Here is a 25,198-nt window from a genome sequence, read left to right as displayed (position 1 = left end):
AAACAAAGCTACATTCAACATCTATAGAACAAACTTATACAGTTACACAAAAACTATACTAAACAAAGTTGTTGGGGTTTTTTTTTTTTTTACTCGCTACTGAGCAGGGTGAAATTCTGAACAATAACTCCACAAAGTCACTTCAAACCTTAACAAATAGCCAAGGCTACATTAACATTTTCATCATAATAAAAAATAAAAAATTTCATTGTATGTTGTTAGCCTGTCTCTTACCATTCTCACTTTCTATATTTTTGGCTAATTTCACTCAGTAATATTCGAGTGTTTGTACTCACAGTTTTTCAACATGCTTTGTTTTTAACAGTTAATATATATTTTTTGTAGAAATGCAGAATTCAGTGACAAGAAACTGGACAGGGAAACAAGCAATATTGTTTTAACTGTCCATCCATCTTTTTCCACCAATTTTCTTACTTCTTTGACATTACACATGATCGTTGTGATGTATGGTATCACACATCACATTTGGAGTGACAGGATATTGTGCTATAGTTTGACTCACTTATTAACACCCAGGCATTTTAAGACAGTTATAGTTGGGAGGAGCTGCTCACTGACCCACTGGTACATTAATGATTATTTTCGTTGCTGGGTTTCTTAAGATCTCAGCAGTTGGAAGTGGGTTTGATGTACACAAGGATTGATTGAGTCAGGGGAGAAGAGCTACATGGATATGTTCATGTACCCAGGTTTGGCTAATCAGGGTGCAAACAAGCAGTACTCAAAATGCCAGCTGTTGCTGTACACATGTTACTGAGGCTACGTCCACACGTACCCGGGTATTTTTGAAAACGTAGATTTTTCTATGCGTTTGCACCTTTCGTCCACACGTAAACGGCGTTTTCGGTCACTGAAAACTGAGATTTTTAAAACCTCCGGCCAGGGTGGATATTTTTGAAAACTCAGTTTTTGCATTTCCGTGTGGACAAGAAAAACGGAGAAAACGCAGAAAATGCAGCGTCAAGGGTGTGCGCCTTTTTTGACGTAATACTGTGCGCCACGTTATTGTTTCGGTGAAATGAATTTCTACAATACTGTTACTGTTAATTGTACTCTCTGCAGCGTTTAAATGCTTACATATACACACACAGTTACTGTCCCTCCACACATACGACTCGGTTCTGCTTCTATGCCCCATCCTTGTTTACTATTTCCCACTGAGGCTTCTAGACTTCTGATTGGCCAACATTTCTACATGATTAGAAATATATTGCACCATTTCTGCGTTTACGTGTGGACGGGATTATTTTTTAAAACGGAAACGGAAAATCTCCGTTTTCAAAAATACCTGTGTACGTTTTTTTTTCCAGTTAAATGATAGATGGTAGCACTTTATATGTTTATTTATTCTAACAATTTGTGGTCTTTTGTTATGCAGTAAAGGGAACAGCAAACTTGACTACTTTGTATGGAGAAACCATTGTTATGCCATGCAATGGTGGAGCTCCACCACCGAAAGATCTGATGTTCATCAAGTGGAAATATGTAAGTACACACTGACATTGAGTTACTTGTGAAGTAAGCAATCAGCTGTGTGAATATCACCATCCAGTCTAAAGCTGGGCATACACTGTGCAATTTTTTTTCAGTCGCATTATGCAGCTTCTGCTCAAACAGTAGAATTGAATCACAGGGATTAGAAGTTCGTAGGTCACAATGCATGGTCTCACACTATACAGCCCGGTGCTCTGATGCGACCTGTTGTGAAGGCCCACCTTTTAGCACATCCCAGCACACCCACTCACTAAACTCTGAGCCTTCCTTCCTTCATAACACGACCTGAGTGCTCACACTGTGCGTCCATAACATGAAGCTTATAACACAAAATCTGTCTCTCTCTCTCTCCCTCTCTGTCTTTCACTCACACAGACACACACCACCACCATCAACTTTGCTAAATTGCTAATGAAAAACATTGACCAGCCAGCTGCAATGGAGCAGCAATGTCCATCCAACTCTTTTCACGGTTGTTGTGTGACAAATTGCACAGTGTATGCCCAGCTTAAGGGAATGAATAAAATAAAACTATGAGAGAGTGTCATGTCTAGGGCAAAACTTTAGGCTTATGTCCATCATAAATCTACAGCTAGTGTCTTCAAGACTTATTTAAAGAAGTCAGATAAATATGGCTCCACTTAATCCACACTGTAATTAAAGAGATTACCTGGCAAAGATGACCTGTTGAATTTTGCATTATGAGTTAGCAGTGTACACCTATTCTAATTAGCACATATGTGATACATTTGTACGTTCTACTTGGAGAATGCTTGAATGAAAGCTTAAATGCATTGTTTAAAATTGTTCTATTTTTGTGCATGTCTATTTAAATACGCTTGAAGAATGAAGATTTGTACAGATTTGACAAACCCTGTCTTCTTTGTCTTATTCTTCTGTTGCCTTACACTTTAGGAAAAAGATGATGGCACACCTGGTGATCTGTTAATCAAACAGGCTCACAGTGACCAGGCCACAGTTCAGGCCACAGATGGTTATGCTCAACGGGTCAGCATCAATAGGCACTTCAGCCTGCTCATTACCCAGGCCTCACTCAAAGACCAGAGGACTTTCACCTGCATGGTGGTGTCAGACGCCAACCTCATGGAGTATCCCGTCTCTGTTGTTGTTTACAGTAAGCTTAACTACAATCTTGAATTTTGCTCCTCCCCTTATTTATTCACCAAGGCTGTCTAAACTTTATTTTTGTAAAAACAACAAAAACAAAAAACCAAAGCGAGCTTTTGGTAAAAGTGTGACATAATAATATTTCTAATCTTTTTGCAACTTTAATTCATGGTGGCTGTGGCTACAATGTAGCTTCCCCATCACCAGTGTGTGAATGTGTGTGTGAATGGGTGGATGACTGGTTGTGTAAAGCGCTTTGGGGTCCTTAGGGACTAGTAAAAGCGCTATACAAATACAGGCCATTAATGTCAGACTTGTGGTTCTGAAATGGGAGACAGAGCCTTCAGCTTTCAGGCTCCTCTTTGGGGAATCAGCTCCCAGCTTGGATTTATGAGACAGACACCCTCTCTACTTTTTAAATCAGGCTTAAAATTCCTGGATAAGTGGCCTGATTCAGCGATAAAGCACATAGTTAGGCTGGAACAGGTCCTCCTTTAGTAATGCTGCAATAGACCTGGCTTCTCGGGGCTTACCATGATAAACTGGGCTTTTTTGTCCTCTCACCCCTTTGGACGCATCATGCACCACTCTGCATTTAATTAAGGAGTTTTCATTATTCTCTTGCCCTCTTCCACAGCATGTCTTTTGTCCTGTCCTCCTCCCCTCACTCCCAACCAATCATGGGAGATAGCCGTCCCTCCCTGAGCCTGGTTCTGCCTGTTAAAAGGGAGTTTTTACCTCCCGTTGTCTTTTCCCGCCTGTCCCATTTGTTTTTTTTTTTGCCATCAGAATTGTCTAAAGGCCAAGAAAGATGCCCAACGGATTTACTTTACCAAATGGACCATCCCAGCCTTGCCGTATTGGTCTATTTGATTCACCTTTGTTTCTATTGTTTATTTTATTTTATTTCCACCTGCTACACATGTGACAGACATGGCTGGGGGAAAGGAAAGGGAGAAAGAAAGAGAGGTAGGGAAAGAAAAACAGTGGGGAAGAGGAACAGTGATAAAGGGCAAAAAACAGCAAAACAAACAGACAAAAAATACATATATCAATCACCTGGATCACCTGTTGAGAAAGAAAAAAAAGAAAACAAGCAAAAACAAAAGAGAGCAATATAATAAACAACATCATTGCAATAATCTATGTGAATATAAAAATAAATACTAAATATTGAATATTATTGTGCAGCACGTAAGATTGACAGCGCACAGTGTGCTTTGAGGTAGGAGCCAAAAAGGGTGTAGTTTGTGTCTTTGAGCAACCGTGTGTACACCTGTGAGCATGAGCGCGTTTGTATTCAAAAGGTTCCTTCATGTAATGATCTGCTAGAGGGTGTGGGGAGCCATAGCCCTGTCCTCCTGAAGCAGGTATGGAGGAGATCCGGGCTCCAGACATCCAGAGACCCTCAGAGCACAAGAGACCAAGAAAGACCAACGGAAGGGCAACCGTGCCACTCTCTCAAAAAGAGCTGAGGAAAAAGGAAAAACTACCTCCCGTTGTCACCAAAGTGTTTGCTCATTAGTGGTCGTCTGATTGTTGGGGTTTCTTTGTATTATTTTAGGGTCTTTACTTTACAATATTACGGCAACTTTTGTTGTAATTTGATGCAATCTAAAATTTGAATTTAATTCGAAACCTTGATTTTGTCCTTTTGTGTTTGCAGAGAAGCCATCACCAGTGCGGATTATGGACAAAAGTGAATTATTACAGAAAGACAAATTAACAGCGGTAAGTCTCAGTGTTTGTCCATCAGATGTGTCAGGTTGTTCCATGATGCAGCGTGAATTGTGTATACAGAAATGTTTGCAAAATCTAGTTATGCAGTATTAGGTGAGAGAGAGAGAGAGAGAGAGAGAGATTTAGTGGTGGAGAATGCAGAAAGCATGACTTTGTTCTTATAGCATTTTCATTAGATCACAAAAGTCAGTCAATGTCTGTTTTGCCATGAAGGTGACTGTAATGAAGGCAGGTTTTGTTGTTGACAGTCACTGTTAGACTGCTCCTTCTGAAGGCCACGTCTAATTTTGTCACAATGTGGTTTTTACTTGTGAAAGTACTAAGAGCTTGCTTCAGCATTATACATGAAATAGTATCAGCTTAGACAAGTCTTTGTGGTTTATACTAGGCTGAAACGAAGCTTTATAACATCTAAAGCATATTATACAGTAACCAGTGGCATCATTGTAACATTGTATGTGTAAAATTACATTGTCTGTCTTTACAACAGAGACCTTTCATAAGATTTCTTTTTTCAATTTGAAGTGACTTGCTTCTTTGGTTATCTCTAGGCCAGAATGTGCCTGCTCCGCTCACCTCTGCAAAACCATGTTTCACAGAAACTTGTATTTATACACGCTGTTACTGCACAGAAAGCAGCTGCCGTATTCTCCTGAACAATAGCTGTCGTGACTTAGACAATACAGCTACATAAGGGCTAGTATAAGAGGACTATAGTCAAAACTAGAAGCGAAGACTTTGTAGAGTGGTTTTTTTTTTTGTTTGTTTGTTTGGTTGGGTTTTTTTGCAAGTTTTAACAGTTTTAACTGTTTTAACATAATCCTCTGCATATCTGTATATTCCTGAGCTCCTGTGCTGTATTATCATTAAAATGGTAGTAAAAACCGAAACAATTGTATACTCCTGTCTTCAGCCCAGCTGCGGAAGCCGCAGCACAACATGCAAGGTTAAAAAAATCGAGATGTGCACAATTAGCCAACACACCACAAAGATTGTGTTGTGCGACACATGAGACACCAAAATCGGTGTGCAAAGTTTCATGCTACCATCTGCACCTACCCTGCAATGAACACCCCATTCTGCAGGCATTAAGTAGTAATTGTTTTTAAGCCGAGATGAGGAAACTTTCATAGCAGATAGTATAAACAACTGAAGTAGGGGAAAAAAGAAATTCCAAGCAGTATTGAATGTGTATGTTACATAAGATGTGACTAATGAAAGGAAAATAAACTGATGGAAAAATAATAAAAAATGGAAAACTTGGCCCCTACAATCACACTTTCTGTTGTATATGTATGCTGCATTTTGCTGGTATAGCTTTGGTCCACTTGTCCTTGAAGAGGAAGGGGCACTGCAGCTCAGATATTTTTGTTTATCTAGATAACGTTTAACTTCTAGAAATTATGTAGTTAAAAGTTAGATGTTTTCTTGAACTTAACCATGTTCTACTTTTAGCTCCGACCACCATGATTGCAGCAGTAGGAAGGAAATATATTTTGGAATAATGTCTTTTATGCTTTAAGTAGTGTTCTAAAGAACCAAGTAAATATTTAAATGGTGATTTACTAAGGGAGAAACACTACCCAAACCTAACTGCCACTCGGCCCTCATTAAATCATGAATAAACTACGATTAACCACAGTTTTTTTGTTTTGTTTTTTAAAAGCTGAGTTCAGTTGTACTGGTCATACCCAGGCCTGATTTTTTTTTTTCATACCAGTTGCATCAAGAAATCGCTTAAGTAGCAACTTACAACTTTTCTGACAAATTTAAGTAAATTAAAAGATCAATCTCAATCTAAAGAAACCTCTGATAACAAAGTTATTAACATTTATCAGTTTGGAAAGGGTTACAAAGCCATTTCTAAGGCTTTGCGACTCCAGTAAACCACAGAGATTATTATTTACAATGGGGAAACCTAGAACGCTGGTGAATCTTCCCAGGAGTGGCTGTGTGATGAATCACATCCACTCCTAAGAAGTCAGAAAGGTCAATCAGAGAGTCCAAGTAAATGTCAGCAGTTGTTAAAATTGCTGTACTTGACATATGACATATCTGTGGGATGTTAATGATCTAAAACCTTTAAGTGTGACAAAAATGCAAGTTGGTGTATAATTGTTTATGTTTTGTTTTCTTTCATTTTTAGGTTGGAACATGTGTTGTGGCAGAAGCAAACCCTCCAGCCACTATCAAGTGGAGAAAAAATGGACAACTTTTGAAAGATGATCAAAAATGTAATGCATTTCTTCCCTTACGGTCACCTGTAAACTCTCCAGTTACACTGGGGAAGTTGCTGTCATAGATATCCCTCTAGAGGGCATCATATTTATTCAAGAGAATAGCTAAAACGATATATGATAAAATTCATTGCTTACTTGTCAGAAGGAACACAGTAATACATTATAATTATTACATAAATGTTACATAATTTCCATAGGGATTAATAAAATATTCTGATTCTGATTAATAGGAAAGTCCTTGACTTTCATTGTCTAAATCAAAGCAATGTTGGAATAGTAACAGCTGACGAAATCTGTGTGTCTTTGACTGTTTGTCTGTCTGTCTGTCTGTCTGTCTGTGTGGGTATGTACATGTGTCTGGTGTGGTTGTCATCTTGCCTTTCCAGCTGTTGTGATCACTAACCACTTGAAGCTGGATCCTGACACAGGCCTATCCACCATGCTCTCCACCCTCCAATATGCAGCCACCAAAGAGGATGCTGATGCAATCTTTGCCTGTGAAGCCACACACACACTGATTAATCAGGAGACTGAGCTGGAACCTTTTCCCATTCACTGTGAGTGGAAGGCAGTGCTGACATCTGTCTGTATCACTGTACTACAACTATATGAAATCTGTTTTTTCCATCTTCTCATATAGAGCTACATTGCCACAAAGTAATTTTAATACTTGTATGCTTAAGGTTTTTAGGAAATAAATGGCTAAAATGCTTTCATTGCTGTTAGATAAGATCCAATGAAAATTTTGGAAGAAATTCCGTAGTGTGTAAAACTGCATGCTTCAACTCATGCACCATGTTTTTTAAGAGATTCCCTTCAAAGGTGTGGAACAGGGGCTCTCTCACTGCAGCAAACCAAACTGTGAATTTTAAAATCTGACAAGAGGAAATGTAAAATTCTTTGCATTTCAGGGATGTTTTCAGTCTTAATATTTTTTTTTTATTATATACACTACCAGACAAAAGTTTTAGAACACCAATTCTTTCCAGTTATTTATCACAATGCAAGGCGATTAAGTCCAATGAATAGCTTAAAATGGTAAAAAAGGTAAGTAGAGAACTGCCAGAGGATAAAAAAAATACATTATTTATTATTTAAAATAATAGTTATATAATAGTATAATATAATGTAATAGTGGTCGTAGTAAGCAAGTCTCAGTTTCAACTGTGAAGAGAAGACTTCGACCTGTGGGTTTGACTGGACGAGTTACAGCAAGAAAGCCATTGCTAAGACATCAGAATAAGACAAAGAGACTTGCCTGGGCCATGAAACACCACCATTGGACTACTGAAGACTGGAAGAAGGTATTATGGACCGATGAATCAAAATTTAAAATCTTCGGTTCATCATGCAGGATCTTTGTACGCCTTCGAATAGGTGAAAGGACTGTCAAACTGTCAAACATGGAGAAGGAAGTGTGATGGTCTGGGGCTGTTTTCCTGGATCCAGGTTCAGTGACTTGTACAGAGTGAGAGGCACCCTGAACTAAAACAGCTACCACAGCATTATGCAGTGCCATGAAATACCCTCTGGTATGCACCTAGTTGGTCAGCGGTTCATCCTACAGCAAGATAATGACCCAAAACGTAAGTCCAAGCTATGCCAGAACTACCTCAGGAAAACAAACCAGATGGTAAGCTTGAAAACATGGAGTGACCAGCACAGTCTACAGACTTAAACCCCATCAAGCTAGTTTGGGATGAACTGGACAGAAGGGTGAAAGCACAGCAACCTACAAGTGCCACACATTTATGGGAATGTCTGCAACAGATATGGAAAGAACTTTCTGAAGAATATTTGATTCTATTGTAGAAAGAATGCCACTGGTCTGTTCAGCTGTTATATGTGCCAAAGGTGGCTACTTTTATGACTCCAAAGTTAGAATATATTTTGGTCTATAAATTGATTCCATGATTTCTTTTTCCACTGAATTTGTTTAGTTTTACTATGCTTTCATTTCAGCGTGCAATGAGACATTAAACTGCATAATAAAAATTAAAAAAAATTGAAAAAATGGGGTTTTCTAAAACTTTTGACCAGTGTATAGCTGCCATGTTCAATTTACTTTCAGTTTAGCCACAGATTAATCCTAATTACTGCATTTCTCACCTCTCCTGTCTTTTCTGTTACTGGAATGTTAGATTAGATGGAAGGGGGTTGTTGGATAATTAAGTCCTTGCTGGGACTACATCATGGGAGAATTTTATATTTGTGAATTGCTTTCAGTTCATACCTATCGCTCAGTAGATAAAGTACTGATCAGTCATATAATAATAATAATAATAATAATGATAATTTTATTTTATACCAATTAAATGAGTTGAGCCAGTTTGAGAGTTATCTATTCGTCAGTTGGAGGTGTCTTTGAATAATATTTCATATTTACAGATCCATCGGAGCAGGTTACTCTCCAGATTATGTCACAGCCGTCCATTATAGAAGGAGATAATGTGACACTAAAGTGTACTGCTGATGGCAACCCTCCACCTAGATCCTTCTTTTTTCACATTAAGGTGAGCCAGATCCCATTGTTTATCTTGCAGATGAGTAAAAATGTTTCTTGATCCACCAAACGGTCAAAAGAGACTTGGCACTTATGTTCACGTAGAACACAAGATTTTCAGGTTTTGGTGGTCAGAGGACCTCCCAAAATGTGATGATCTCAGGTGGAGTTTTGGTTAGATCATTTTTTGACCACATGTAATAACTGATGATGCCACATTATTTACCCACCTGATAAATTCAAATTTAGTTGAGTTTTTACTGGTGTTATAAAAATCTTGACAGACATAAATGTAAACTCCAGCTTGACTGGTTGACATATATTGTACTTAATGCATGCTTAATATGCAGTCACTGACCACTTTATCACATCTGTTCAGCTACTTATTAAGACTAATAACTAATCAGCTAATTTTACAGCAGCAACCTAATGTATTTAAGCATGTAGTTATGATCAAGACGACTTGCTCATGTTTAAACTGAGCGTCAACATGGGGAAGAAAGATGGTTAAAAAGTGTCCTTGAATGTGCCGTTTGATGGTGCCAAAAAGGCTGGTCTAAGTAGTTCAGCAGCACTGTAATTTTCCCACAAAGCCATCTCTAGAATTTACAGAGGATGGTCTAAAAAAGAGAAAGTATACAGTGAGCAACAAATAGCAGCAAATGTCTGTGTGAAGATTCTATGTTGATACCACAGGTTAGAGGATGGCCAGAATGCTTCAAGCTGATTGAAGGCAACAGAAACTCAAATAACCACTTATTGTAACCAATGTGCAATGCAAAAGAGCATTTCTGAAAGTGCAACACTACAAACCTTGAAACAGAACAGTATCAACTGTTCAGGCTAGTTGTGTTGGCATAATAGGGGGATATTGTCTTGGTACACTTTTGGCCCCTTAATAGCAAATTGAGCATCTTTCAAATGCCACAGCCTAGTTGAGTATTTTTGCACACTATGGCCATTCCTTTATGATGATTAAGGCTTTTCTGTGGTCCAACCTGATACTGTCAAGGTCCAACTAATGAAGTGCCCCGTGAGTGAATGTGGTACTTCTAGTTATTATTGTCTTTTTGTCTGTTTTTTTTAATGGTATTTCTCTTAACTCCTGCTCTTCACCAGGGCACGAAAGTGCTGGTTGAAAATTCGGACAACTACACTGTAACTGCCATCAACAGAAAGGATACGGGTGAATACAAATGCTCACTGGTTGACAACGAGAAAGTGGAGGCCTCCCAGAACATTGTTGTTAGTTGTGAGTACTTATGACATAACCAGAGCTAAAGCATACTATAACATAACAAAGGACCAAGGACAAATGACTGTGGCAGAACAAACAAAATATAATGTTTCCCACCTGGAGTGAACATTTTTTAATTCCTGTTTATAACAAGGCACTTTGTTTACTGATGCTTTTGGGTTGTGTTTTTTTTAAATATGTTTCCAGCTAAAATAATATCCATAAATTTAAAATATTCAGAGGTACAAATTAGCTTAATCTACAGACATACTTAATCATCACTGATTAATTACACTGAATGAGTATGAATATGTTATTCTAGTGTTATTATTGTATCATTATTATTATCCTATTATTACCCCACACACCCAGCCATCCATGTGATGCAAAAGAAAATATGAATCATCAGATCTGGCCACCTTCTTCCTTTGCTCCATTGTCCATTTCTGATGCTCACGTGCCCGTTGTTGGTGCTTTAGGCGGTGGACATAACCCTAACTGGTTTAGAACCAGAATTAAGTTTTTCAGCAGTTTGGGCTATAGTAGCTTGTCTGCTGGACAAGGTGTAAAAACAGCCACAGCTGAAGTTTAGGTGCTGTTTTAACATTGTCCTCTATGGGCAAGGTGGATGGGGGAGGCTGCGCTTCGGTGACATTTCTTAGAGAGAACCATAAATCTTATCTCAGTGAGGATGACACTGGATGAAAGAGGACAACAATTTTTCAGACTACTCTCCAGCCTCAGTCTTTACAGTTGGTAATGTCAACATGCAGTAGTGGGAACATTCAATGAAAAATCTAATTCTTCATAAACTTAAACTGTTACTGTTTGAAAACCGTAAAAGATATCAAAACACAGAGTAATACCTGAAAAGTTAAAGGTCTTGGGGCCCATTAAAAGTTTTGCGTTTTTCTCTAGCTCAAAGTATGCTGAAGTAGTTAAGTTTCAATGTAGGGTGGGTTTGAAGAGGATTTATTTTTTAAAAAAAAATCATAAGAAGTTTAAAAGTTACAAAAAAAAGTAATAGCACACCTCACCAGAGGAAGCTGAACATTTTGGTATCAGAACTTTTTTTGTAGCACAAAGTATGTGGAAGTAGTTAAGTGCCAAAAATGTGCAGCAGGATAACAATCATGTGAATGCTTAAGAGAAAGTTGGCAAATGGCGACACGGTGAATGAATACTATGAATATAATTAGAAGGTGAATCAATAGAGAGTGTGCTTTGGATAGCACAGGATGATTACACTGTGAAATAGACGTCATCTATAAGTTTTCAGAAAACAGGTAACAGGAACAGAAAATGACACTTTACCGCAGTGAGAGCCAACAGACTGAATCAATGGCAGTTTTTTCCTTTGGCCTAAAACGGCCAAAATGAATGAAACACTGTGCTATCACACTAAAGAACAACAAGTGCTATACCGTGATAAAACAATAAATAAACAGTAAAGAAATACATTTTTAAAAATTAACAGAATTGAACTTACTTGACTCTTTTTTTTCTGTTGTATGTGTTGCCAGACCTGGACCTAAGTCTGAGTCCCACTGGAGAGGTTGTGAAGAACGTTGGGGAAACCCTGTCTGTGAAGATAGAGAAGAGTACCTCAGGTGATGCTAAAGAGTTATGGAAAAAGGTAAGGACTGTGTGAATACATTGTTTTTCAGAAAAGAGGCATTTAAAATATTAAAGTAAATGAAATTGTTTGCAAGAAAAGAAGACATTTTCTAACTGCGTCTTTGTGTAATATGGCTGTATAAACTCCATGTTAGCTTCATGATATTGAATTTCCACTTAAGCTAACATTCCTGTGACCTTGAACAAGAGCAGTGACTAAAGAGTAGAGAACTATTTGATATCATCTGATTTACATATCTATTACCTGTCCTTGGTAGGGCCACATGCAAAGGCAGCTGAATAAGTAAAACTTAACCAAATTTGGTGATAAGCAAATGTATATTTTGCTGTTTCACTTACATTAGAGTTAAAGGTCCAGATTATTAAAACATTGACTGTATGTGATGCTGCTTTGCAGAATGGAAAGATGGTGAAGAGACCAGAGTTTAGTAATTTGACCTTTGCCGATGCTGGAGACTACATCTGTGAAGTTTCACTGACTGGTCTGACACGACGTCAGAGCTTTCAACTAGTCATAGAAGGTGAGGAAGAATGCAGTCTTCACACACATTGATACTTGGCAGGACCACTTGGCTTCATATTTTAATACACAATACTGGGGTCGCTGTAGCTCAGGTATTAGAGCAGGTCACCTACTAAATGGAGGGTTGGTGGTTCGATCCCAGTCTACTGTTGATGTTATTGTCACTGAACTTATAGCTTTGAGGCTTCTTTCATAAATTCTCTTGAACTTTATACCCGATGCACCTTCACTGTAAGATTTACAAGGGCATAACAACTCAACAATGTTTAGTTTGGTTGTCTGAAAAAAAAACTATATGTTGTAATATTTTGTAAATTCAATTATGTTGCATGGTCTGATGCCAAAGATAATAATGTAAAAAAGAAAAATAATGTGTTTGTATCAGGAAAGCCTCGGATCACCAACCTTACTAAATATCGTGCTGCTGATGGCAAAGACACAGTCCTAACCTGTGAAGCTGAAGGAGTACCAAAACCCCAGTTCCAGTGGAGCGTCAATAACCCAATAAAGGTAAGTGTTGTCATCGTGTTTTAGTACCTTAAGCACATGTCCAGTTAGACAATGGAGAGAGTATCAAAGGGTGGGTCGATCCCTGGCTGCTCCAGTTTATGCAGCTGTAAGATAAAAGGAATAGAAAAGTAGCTTGTATGAACTCCTACCAGAATGATTTTGCTCGATGGGTTTACTGTCAGATTTATTTACAACAGCTTGTGCTGCACAAAGTGCTTTACAAACTAAAAAGGAACTAAATAAGGCACATGCATGACAATGATACAATAAAAATATAAGATCGAAAGAAAAATACAATAAGATAATAAAAACAACTAAGAACAACAATGACTCGAGGCTATTAAAGCAAACAAAAAATTGTTCAAGTAACATGTTCTAGAAGCCAGTCCAAAAAAATGTGTCTTCAGTAGAGATTTAAAATTTTCCAGTGTTTGTGAGTCTGGGACCTGCCACAGAGAAGTCTCTGTTGCTACAAGATTTAAGTTTAGACCTTGAAGTGGATAACATGTAGTCGAAACACGTTCAGAGACATTAGTTGGAAGGTATGGCTTTACCTTGGCTAGCTGTCTGAGATGGGTAAAGCTACTTGACTAGTGACTACTGAACTCAACTGCCTACACAGTTTAAAGGAACCATGAAAGTACACATCAAGGTTTTTAACATTTGTCTTACAATGAGCAGATAAAGGGCCCAGAGTACTGTCGATATTTACTAACAGAGATGCCAAAAATAACCATTTCTGTTTGGTTTTCATTTAGTTTTAAAAGATTTAAGGACATCCACTGTTTAGCGTCTTTAAGGCAATTAGTCTCTTCAAGTCATCTGCAAAACAGTAAAATAAAAGGTTATACTATGAAAAAATAGACCCCAGTGACAACATACCGGGTCAAACAAGGCTGGACCCAAAATTGACCCTTAATTCACCCATAATTAAGAGGGGCTATTTTTGAGCCATGTTCATATAAAAGGTCCTTCCAAATAAGTATGACTGAAACAACTGAAGAACAGATCCTTTAAGGAGGATATCATGGTCAACTGTGTCAAAGGCTGCTGCCAGGTCCAACCACAAGAGGGCAGCAGGTCTGCCAGAACCCACAGTTAATAGAATATCATTAAAAACCCCTAAAAGTGCTGTCTCAGTGCCGTGTAGTAATCTAAAACCAGATTGAAAAATTTCAGAGATCCCATTAAGCCTGCAACTGTGAGTAGACCAATTTCTCTAAAACATTTGAAAGAAAGGGGTGCTTTGAAATTGGCCTGTAGTTAGCCAGAACAGTTGGGCCCAGACTGTGTTTTTTTTAAAAAGGGGCTCACCTATAGCGTCTTTAAAACATGATAGGGAACAACCTGTAACAAGGCCAGTGTTAATTAATCTCTGGATATAAAGACCAGTAATATCAAAAATATTTTTAGTACACTTAAAAATTAATTTAAAATATCAGAAAATCCTTGATGCTTTCACAGCTTAAGTTAATTATCCCAGGATCAAGAAATGCGACACAAAATTGACACACTATTAAACCATTAGGTGCTCGTCTTTTAGGTGCTGATCAAACTTAAGAAAAGTTCTGGTCATAAAATCTGAAAACTCTTGGATAAAGTGCTTATAATTGTGCAAAGGCGCAGGACTATTCAGGTGTAGCTCAAAAAGCTGGATTTCGAAACTTGAGAATGAATAATCCTGCACTGCTTTATGGCAACGGAAATGGGTGTTGAACACTATAGCTAAACCAGCACCACTAGGTCTGAGGGAGGCTGAAGAATGAGCTGGAGGAAGAAAAAGCAACAGACTTGTCACGTAGAAGCCAAGTTTCTGTCAAAAATGGAAAATCCAGCTGCTGTGACTTTAAGTCATTTAATACAAACATCTTGTTTGCTGGTGAGCTAGCATTTAATAGAGCCGGGAAGGGTGCAGACGTTAAAGTATGAGCAAGGGTGCGAAGATTTGTGGGATACATGCTATGTCCAGAGGACCGAAGCTGCTTAGGAAAACGCGACACAAAAGTGACACACTATTAAATCGTAGTGTGGACCAGCTGATCCAATGGCGTGGGATCTCTAGGGGCAACAGGCAGAATCCATCTAATAGTGTACTCATCTGGTCTAGTTCCATAAGAAGCACAGAGATGAGCCCTGATTCTGGCGAGTGTACTAGCCAGCTTTTCCCGTTTCCTTGGGTGCTTCTTCCAGTGTGTAGCATAAGGACATGAGGATCCTAGGACATTTTGAGATATTATATATTGAAAGGAAGAGAACTAACATCATGACACCATTATGTAACTGACAAAGAACATAGAAAATATCCTGTAGAATAGTTAAGCCAATACAATGTGTTGTGTGTGTGCCTTCAGGAGGAGAGCTCCTACATCAATGGCAAAGTGATTCATAAAATCACCATAGTCCCCAAGGAGAACTTGACTATCACTTGCAACGTCAGTAACCGCCTGGGACAACATGCCGAGACAATCAGTGTTTCCTCTGGTAAGTTAATGCTGTGAACTACTTAGTTGGTTGGCTTTATTTTATACAGACGTGAGGAGTGAGAGAGGTGTGATAATTCTGTGCAGTGGATAACTAAAGTCAAACAGGTTTGAACAGACATCTTCTCAATATCTTTTAAATTCCAGTACTGTAATGCTGCTTGAAGAGAATCTATCAGTCTGTACTAGCCTAATTAGGCAGCATTTATAATCCAATACCAGCTAAAATTCAAGCTGGTCCTGATCTCTTACTGATGTGTGATGTGTTTCTTAATCAAAAGTAGTGTATTTCAATCTATACCTTTGTAATGAATACAAGACATCAGATTTAATGGGGCGATCGTGGCTCAAGAGTTGGGAGTTCGCCTTGTAATCGGAAGGTTGCCGGTTCGAGCCCCGGCTTGGACAGTCTCGGTCGTTGTGTCCTTGGGCAAGACACTTCACCCGTTGCCTACTGGTGGTGGTCAGAGGGCCCGGTGGCGCCAGTGTCCGGCAGCCTCGCCTCTGTCAGTGCGCCCCAGGGTGGCTGTGGCTACATTGTAGCTTGCCATCACCAGTGTGTGAATGTGTGTGTGAATGGGTGGATGACAGGTTGTGTAAAGCGCTTTGGGGTCCTTAGGGACTAGAAAAAAGCGCTATACAAATACAGGCCATTTACCATTTACCATATTGTTTGTTATGAAGCTATATCTATATACAAGAAATAAAAGACCTGAAAAGTCAATAGATATATTCAAGAAAATATTCGATTAACAATCAAAAGCAAATATGATTGATTGGAAAATATTAATACAGCTGCAAAACATTCTACAGTTTTGTTATCTATCTTATGCATTAAATATTTAAAGTTGTATTTTTATTTGCACCACCCATGTCCTTCAATGTGAAACTTTAATGTTTTCCTTTCTTTGAGAGTATGGTCAATTCCTTTATTTAAATGTAAATTTCTACAAGTTATTTAGATCTGTTATCAACCGTAGTAGTTATTTGCTGATTTAAACTACTACAGAATGTGTTTATATAAAACTTGCACTTACAATTAGTGGAAAAATCTTTGATTTCCTATTCTGAGACTACATTTGGCCAGCCCCGTCTCCGTTTACATCAGTGCAGAATTTTGTTTGGCTTTAAGAAGAGTGTTTAGACAAATGGTGTTGGTCTGTTTTATTTAATTTCTTTTCTTTATTTAGTTCTGATATATTCATTTTTCATTTCAGTTTTTAAGGAGGAAAATAAAGGAAGAGGTAAGTGATTTTGATTTTCTGTGCTATTACCTAATTTGACTTTCTTGAAATACATAAGAAATTATACATAATTGCAAGTTTAACTGCTCAATGTGGGTTCTGTGATTAAGCCTGGGCATGGTTCCCATGCCCAGGCTTAATCATCCAATTTAGGGTCAAGGGGGTCCTTGTCACATGTATTATAGGGCAAATGGTAAACAGGTGTCCAGTCAATCACAGAAAGAGAGACAACCATTCATGCCTATGGCCAGTTTATAATAGCAAATTAACTATCCCATCACTTTTGGCTATGGCAGAAGGATTTGAATTCAGGGCCTACATGCTATGAGGCAACGGTGCTAACTGCTGCAGTGCTAACTACTGCACTGTGTTGCTGGTTATATTATAAGATGCCTATTCTTTTCTATTCATTATTCCCTTAATATATAATGCATCTTTAGGCTTTAGTGCTTTGGTGTTATGAAATGCAACATTCCACTGTGGACTGCCATTATTGCCGTCTTGCAATCTAAACAGATTGTTTCATGTCACTAAAGTAAATGTGAACAAATCTCAGAATTATAAGCATTGCATAAAACAGTAGACCTATCTGATAAAATTGCATTGCTTGAGCAAAGAGGATCTCTGTAGTTCAAGAATCATTGTGAATATGCTAAAGAAGACACATTATGTAGTTTTATCACAGCTCAACTTGTTTGTGTGTGCATGTGAGCGTATGTGTGGGCATATGATAATTTTAAGCTGAAGCTGTTTGGTGCTGTGTTTACAGGATCTCGAGAAGATCGGGACCAAGCAAAGCTCATAGGGGGTGTTGTGGCAGGGCTCGTCCTAGTTGGTATTACAGTGGGACTCATCTGCTGGCTCTGCAGTAAGAAATCAAGGTATTGCCCACAGTGCAGTGACTCACAGGGCAGGGTCAAAGTCATTTTGTAGGTGCATCATAATTTTATATTCCTATTTTCACCACAGACAAGGAACCTGGAAAACCAAGGAGGAAATAAATAGATCTCATGAAAACGAGAAACTAACGCCCATTGACTGTGTTTAAAAGGCACTAGCTGAAGAGGTAAGCATTTGGTTGTGGAAAGCACATGTGCAGTCAGTTTTAAAGGTAAATGGTTAAATTAAAACCTAGTACAATTCCATTCCATGTCTCATTTCTTTAGGTTTCTCTAAGTTTGGCCATCTGCCCTATCATTTTATCTTAGGAGGTGGATGATGGACAAATAGCTTTTGAAAATTTCCCAAGCTAAACTGAGCAAGAAATTTTAAACATGCTTTTGCAAACACCCTAGTTTTATTTTGGATGCTCGCATATTTTACTTTTCATGAAAGCGAGAAACTACCAGGGTCAAAATTATTAGCCTCCCTTATGTTCATAGCTACGTCCTTTCTGACTGCTAACACCGTGCAGTCATTTGCAGTTTTCACCAAGTCTCACACATGTCTCCTGAGCAATCCCAGGCTGTTCTGCTTTGAATTTCTCAAGCTCCTCCACATTTGATGTTCTTACATAGCGGACCTTGGTTCAGACTTTTAATGGGATTCAAGTAGCAGCTTTGTGCAGGCAGACAGAAACATTCGCTTTGGTCTTCTGGATGTAGTTCTTCAGTAGGAGCGACGTACGTTTTCAGTCGTTGTTGTGTTAGAAAAAAACCAATGACCAGGACCCAGTTTTGCTACTGACTGCTTTAGGTTTCTTTCAAAATTTTAACATATCCCTCTCTCTTGAAAAATGAGATTTTCAATCTCAATGAGATTTTTTTACTTAGATAAATAAAGGACTAATAAAATAAAAATTCCCAATGATTCCTTCCACCTTAATAAGATTAGCAGTTTTGTTTACATTATCAAGGACAAAGGATTACAGATCCACTGCACAGCCAACTCTATTGAGAACTATGTGCTTGCTATGTGGTCTTGTATACATGTTCAGAGGTTTATATGTGAAGACCTATTCACACGGGTTAGTTGCTGTATCCCACCCTCCCAAGGTGTGTGTCATAGGTAACATAAGTGAATTAGATATGGAATAAAATACATCATATATATAGTCCTTACTGTCTTTTGCATCGCTAAGAAAACTGTCCTTGTGAACTGGGAAAAAAAGACAAACTTTACAAATGAACTTACAGACTACTTTAATAGTACAGTTTAGAGTCAAATATTCAGTCTGTTACTGTTCTTATTGTCTTTCCTTAGGGATTAATAAATTAAGCTGATTGCCTGTTCTGATTGGAGAAACACATTGGAGAAAATATCTGCTTCCTCAAAAACAATTAATCCCTAAGGACATTATGTGGTTACAGTGTCTTCAAGAAAATTAGACTGCATTAAATTAAATAATACAATATATTACAAAGTTATGAGAAATAGCTCTAATGTATACAAATAGCTCAATTATAAATATCCAGAAAATTACAAAGATATATATATGTCAATTAATATAGATTGACATTTTATTTTCTTATTTTCACTGTAAATAAAACGCATGTAACTATTGCACTGTGTACTGTGAATTAGATGGAGTTGCCGCTCAGTAGATTTGGGTAATCTCAGTCTCTCACTGAACATGCTCCTCTCTGACACTGCCTTAAGGGAGTCTGGAGAGACAAATGTTGCAGGTTTTTATTGCTGGACATGGTGCTTACTGGGTCCAACCTGGGCATGGTTGCTGGCCTGCTTCCTTTAGGGTTGTGGCCTGCGGTGCCCTCTTCGTGTTGCACTGGGGGCTCATTTAAAATAAATAAATAAATAAAGTTACATTATTTACAATACATACTGAAAAATAACTAATCTAGGTCTTCTAGATGCAGAAAACGTGGTCACACAACAATACACAGTGCACAACAATACACTACACTAAGTTGTAGTGCCTCTTCACCTCACTGTGCAATACCTTTTGTGCAATACTTTTGTAAATAGTCAACAGTGCAATAGACCTCAATACTTGAAATGTGCAATTCACTTGTATTTTTATTTTTTATTCCTATTTATTCTATTTATCCCCTTCGTATATTTTATTTTTATTGTCTCTGTATTATATATATGTGTGTGTGTGTGTGTGTGTATATATATATAATATTCTGTAACTCTGTAACTTCTGTCGGTGCTGTGCTTTTTTGGAAATCGAATTTCCCAGAGGAACCCACCCGAGGGATTAATAACGTTCTATCTTATCTTATCTTATATATCACAGCAGTGGCTTGTGCTATGGCTCAATAACATTTTTTTTAATCTGGAAGGATTAATCATACTGACCTTAGTAATTTTTTTTCTAAAATAATGCTGCTGCTGTTGTGTGCCAATAGAAATACATTCTTTTCTCAAGAAACTATTATTTTTAGAATTGCTATGTTGGTATGTTTGTAGTTTAGATCTTGGTTTTAAATGATTTTCTGACTGCTGAGTAGTTACAAAAAAAAGAGACTGAACTGATCAGAAGCGTTTGAATATTTGTTTGCTTTCAGAGGTTAGATCTGATTCAGCAAAACAAAATAGTTATATAAATCTGGATTTGCTGAATCAGACCTCAGTCCATCCTTGTGATATATTAAATTCAATTCAGTTTAAGTACTAACTAAAATAAATTGATATAATATTAAATAGATATTTAATATTCCATGTAAAAATATTACATTCACATGAGTAAGCACTTTTGCAAAAGTGGGAAGGAAAAACTCCCTTTTAACAAGAAGGCATCTCCGGCAGAACCAGGCTCATGGAGGGGCGGACTGCCATGATTGGTTGTGTCTCATATTGGAACTTCTGGTTTAGATAGCTCTACGTCTGTGAATCATTGTCCACGATAGGGATTTAAATCAAATCCGTTCACTGTTGTGCTCTCTAAGACTGTGAGTTTGGAAAAAGTGTTGGTAGCATTAGCATCCTCCTGTGCCTAAGTGAGAAAGAGTGACAGGAAAGCTGCAGGAAAGAAATGATGTCTTACTGTTGTCTGTGTAAATCGGTTGGATATTCTTCTGTCAACTAAGCTTCTGTGTGTAAGCTTCTACTTTTTTTTTGTGGATCTGTGCAGACAAATATAAATTTTGATGTACCTCTACATCATTTGCAGTCATCATTACTAAAATACATGTTCATCATATTTCAGTTTTGGCTGGCTTGACACGTTTCTCCCATTACTTTAGGTTATTGCTGCACGACACTACCAACTGGTCATCTGCTGTGAGCTTGAAACTTTGTTTATACTATAAAACTATTTGTTTCTACCTACTTTTGTTTGAACAATTGAATTCTGACAACCAGCCCAACACCAACAGAACACCTGTTGGTGTCCTTCTGCTCTATGGATTTCTCCTTTGGTTGCTACCTACCCATAAATGGTTTCAGAAGGATTACACTAAAGAGACCCGCTACAATCGACTAGCTCTGGAACTTTTTCAGCTCAGCCAGAAAATAGCCACGCTGGAAAGTTGGATTTCCATCTTTCACCAAAGATGGGAGAATGAACTGCTGCTGGACTCCCTGGAAAAACCCACCCTGTGTCAACCCACCAATACTTCTGTCACTCCCTGCAATTGTTCATCTGTCAAAACAAAAACACAAATTAATTCATCAATAAGCGGCATGTCAGCACAGCTGATACATTCATCAGGGAATTTTCAAAGTGTACATTACCATTCCTGTTATCCTGTGATGAAATGATGGACAACTTCTCTAATACAATTGCTCATGTTATTGAGATTATTGCTCCTGTAAAAACTATTGATATATATGGTCCACCAAAAGCACCCTGGAAAAATAGTGAAAGATGGCAAAAAACACTGCAGGAGAGTTGAGAGAAAATAAACTACAAATTAATTAATTTAGAAATCTATGAAAAATGCGCTATACTGCTAGAATAATTAAATTAACCAGAAAATCCTATGTCTCCCAAGTGATCAACAATAACCAGTCAAATTCTTTTTTTTTCATCCACTGATGAAGTATTTTATCCCTCCAAAACCATGCTAACTGAATTTCCTTCAGTAAATGAGTGTGATGAAATTAAATCATTTTCTAAATATGATAAACGGCTCTCTCCACTCTGGTAAGCAATCATTCTGGTGACAGTGGGAAGGAAAAACTACCTTTTAACATTCAGAAACCTCCAGCCGAACCAGGCTCAGGGAGGGGCGACCATCTGCCTGAACTGGTTGGGGGTGAAGGGAGGCGATAAATGCTATGAAGAGAGTCAGAAATTACTAATAACTAAAAATTAAATGCAGAGTTGTGTATTAACACACAGTAAATAAAAAAGGTGACTGAAGAGGAAACACTATGTGCATAATGGGAATTCCCCAGCAACCTAGACCTATTGCAGTCTGAGGCCTCAGATCCAGCCCTAACTATATGCTTTACAAAAAGGAAAGTTTGAAGCCTAATCTTAAAAGTAGAGATAGCATCTGTCTCCTGAATCCAAACTGGAAGCTGGTTCCATAGAAGAGGGGCCTGAAAACTGAAGGCTCTGCCTTTCATTCTACTTTTAAATACTCTAAGAACCACATCCACAGTCTGAAGGCTATTTTACACTGAATGTGCTGCATAAAAACAACAGAAAATTCAGGTTTTTCTGGATCCAAATTTGTTGTGGAACCTTGGCATAATTTTGGATAGGGATCTCAATTTTGATAATGCCATGAATAAGGTTAATGCGATTACTTAATTATTCTATTACTTCACAAGCTCTCAGTGGTTTGGGCATCCAGTATATCTCTAACCCAGTCAGACCTCTTAGGTCACCAGGTTCAGATCATTTAACTGTTTCCAGAATCAGATCTGAGTATGCTTAAGGTGCTTTTAGGTACTGGGGTCCTCTTCTTTGGAACAAGCTACCTGCTCACCTGATCAATTACATCTGTGTGTAAATTCAAAATAAGACTTCATCATTGTAGGCCTGTGTAAATAAAGAGGTTTTAAGTGTTATTTTGTTTTGCTTCATTCAGTTTTGTTTTATTCTGTTTAGCCAATTTATTTATTTTTTTACTGTGTGAAGGCATTGTAAACCTACTGTTTAATGTGTCCTTATTTTCTGTGTTAAGCAAATAGTTCATGTAATGAAATGTAGCAGCCTGGGATCGAACCATAAGTCTTCCAATTAGGAGATGACCTACTTCCACAGACACCCCAAAATATGCTTTTAGTTTGAATAAGCCTATTTTTTGCAGACTTGGACCCAACTGGGTCTTGGCTCAAATCAGAACAGATTTGGACTGAAGGTGGGGACAGCAACTGAACACTGGAGGGGGAAAAGATGAGAACTACAACCAAATGCAGCCAAATGCCTCAGCAGTGTGGGCTAGACCCAGCTCACTCATCTTGCATGTACTTCCTTATTTTTTTTCTTTTTCTATGTGTAGAATTATTTTTATTTTCATTTAGTTCAGTTATTTATATTTAGTTATATATATTTTCCCATTTGAAGTGAACTAGCATGTAAGAATTTCATTGCTGAGCGTAACCACTGTTTTCCAGTGTATGTGACAATAAACTATTAATTCTTGATGGAGGAGGATTTTAACTTGTTTAACTGACTGACTTGACTTCTTCTGGCTTTGACATTACATGGAAGGACACTACAAGAAGATGGACTGAAATCTGCAGTTTTCTTCCCACATCTTTGGAGTGAACAATGAATCCACGAAGAAGCCATTAAAAGTCGTTATTTTTTACAATTACTTTGAATAATTATAATGTTTTAAGGCTGTAAAACCCCTCACTACACACTTTATACGCTTTTCTCAGACAGGCATGAACATTTTCACATTTTTCTCTCTTGTTTAAACACTCTCAAAGTTCAAACCTTCGTAGAAAAATAAGTCCAGTATTATAGAATGAAACAAGGGGCAATTCTTGTCACGGACCCGGTGCCGGGGACTCGGGGTTCGTGAACAGTGTGGACCTTTATTGTTATTAGTGTATTGGATGTATGTTTGCTGCACTGTGCTCTTGTGTTCCATGCTGGTGTGTGTGTGTGTGTGAGGCTGGAGGATGAAGGACAGCCACCTGCAGGCCTGATGGGTGTGGCCCTGCCAGCTGCTGGTCACGCCTAGCTTACCACACACCTGCTTCTGATCAGGATCGTCGGGGGAGCTACTTAACAGAGCGATGGAGCTTCCTCCGGCGCAGGATCGTTGAGTTAGACTCCATGTCAGTGTTTCTAGTGTTGTTAAAGTGTATGCCTGCCGGAGTTGGTGCCATAACGGCTGTGTCTGTGTTTTTCCCCAGGAGGACAGCGGAACACAGGACTGCAAGACACACGGGGTGTGTGAAGGCACAGGGGCAGAGAGCACGGGATACCAGCACTTGGGAGAAGACACGTCACGTGAGTCGAGGGAGCACTTTTGGAGATTTAATGTGTGGTGTACAATTACCTCACTGTAAATAAACCCACTGTTCATTCCATTAAGTCTGCGTTTTGGGTCCTTTCTCCTACATCCCCCACGGTCTGCCCTCCAGACCGTGACAATTCTAGGATCAGAGCTGTTCCTTCCTGGAATAAAAAAACATACATATCCTAATCTTAATTACTGGGGGTGGATAATGAATGATGCTCATAGTGAGTAAAAAGTGCATGACTGAGTACATTTTTTATGGACAGAGATTCACTTTTAATGTGTAAGTATATTAAAATAAAGATACAAAAAAATACACTCCAAAAATAGAAGAGTCTTCGAAATGTACAAATGTACAAAATATTAATTAAAAAATTATAAAAATGGAGGCAACTTTGCCTATCGTACAATGTACAGCTCCTCATTCCACCAGGGCACTGTTTGGCATTTTCTGAGAGTGCGCAAATGTGGTGCATGTACTGCAGCAGTCATACAGACAACTAGATGGTCCAAAAGTTGGCCTACCTATTATTGGCTGTATATTCATTTTAATCTCCCCAATCAATGACAATGTTACGTTGGAATGTTGTTAAAGAGGTTTAAAAAAATGTTTCAACAAGGCAGAACAGAACTTCCAGATTGTATGAGTAAAATTAGGTTGTTTTTTTTTTCTTTGTCAGTTTAACAGTTTCTGTTTTGCCTGTCACTATTCCCTGTTTGTTTTCTTACCTGGTTCTTCCAGGCCTTGTACTTTCTCCTCACGTTCCCCACTTTCCTGTCTCCTTCTTTGGACTGACAATCATACACAAATAGATTGTATTCAATTAGATGAAAAAATTACATTAATATGAAAAAATACTATTAAGATCAATAATAAAAAGTCCTCTCTCAGTGTACTTTCAACCAAAAGGCAAATAACCGTGGTTACGTGTACATCTAATAAAAGATATAAATATTGAAACACTGATCCAACATTATTCTTGATTGACGGATCATTTGATCTTACACTTTTACCTGAATGTGGCTCCTTTTTTTGAAAAAACGTCCTTATATCCATTACAGTGGGGCAAAAAAGTATTTAGTCAGCCACCGATTGTGCAAGTTCC

At 38.1% G+C, this 25,198-nt stretch overlaps 1 protein-coding gene across 3 annotated transcripts in view; it reads left to right on the top strand.

Moving 5' to 3' along the window:
- alcama (activated leukocyte cell adhesion molecule a) overlaps nucleotides 1-24,097 on the top strand; it is a 38,532-nt gene extending 14,435 nt beyond the window's left edge. Inside the window, exons 2-17 of one of the 3 annotated variants that reach the window (XR_014913513.1) lie at nucleotides 1,400-1,506; nucleotides 2,431-2,650; nucleotides 4,310-4,374; nucleotides 6,530-6,617; nucleotides 7,010-7,180; nucleotides 9,012-9,136; nucleotides 10,246-10,378; nucleotides 11,887-11,999; nucleotides 12,399-12,522; nucleotides 12,910-13,034; nucleotides 15,386-15,515; nucleotides 16,732-16,758; nucleotides 17,528-17,639; nucleotides 17,728-17,824; nucleotides 20,907-23,907; nucleotides 23,986-24,075. Coding sequence is in view for 2 of the 3 variants with exons in the window: in XM_085420022.1 (XP_085276148.1) it covers nucleotides 1,400-1,506; nucleotides 2,431-2,650; nucleotides 4,310-4,374; nucleotides 6,530-6,617; nucleotides 7,010-7,180; nucleotides 9,012-9,136; nucleotides 10,246-10,378; nucleotides 11,887-11,999; nucleotides 12,399-12,522; nucleotides 12,910-13,034; nucleotides 15,386-15,515; nucleotides 16,732-16,758; nucleotides 17,528-17,639; nucleotides 17,728-17,806 (1,619 nt within the window). In the remaining variant the exon portion in view is untranslated. Of the gene's footprint in view, nucleotides 1-1,399; nucleotides 1,507-2,430; nucleotides 2,651-4,309; nucleotides 4,375-6,529; nucleotides 6,618-7,009; nucleotides 7,181-9,011; nucleotides 9,137-10,245; nucleotides 10,379-11,886; nucleotides 12,000-12,398; nucleotides 12,523-12,909; nucleotides 13,035-15,385; nucleotides 15,516-16,731; nucleotides 16,759-17,527; nucleotides 17,640-17,727; nucleotides 17,825-20,906; nucleotides 23,908-23,985 lie in introns of those variants that run through there. The other 2 variants (XM_085420022.1, XM_085420023.1) reach the window with 2 other exon arrangements.
- Nucleotides 24,098-25,198: the final 1,101 nt, after the last annotated feature.

The sequence above is a fragment of the Rhamphochromis longiceps genome, linkage group LG10 (assembly GCF_057381845.1).
Source record: "Rhamphochromis longiceps isolate RC_006_pf linkage group LG10, R_longiceps_female_GT1.1, whole genome shotgun sequence".
Taxonomy (NCBI): domain Eukaryota; kingdom Metazoa; phylum Chordata; class Actinopteri; order Cichliformes; family Cichlidae; genus Rhamphochromis; species Rhamphochromis longiceps.
This window is presented reverse-complemented; position numbering and strand designations above follow the sequence as displayed.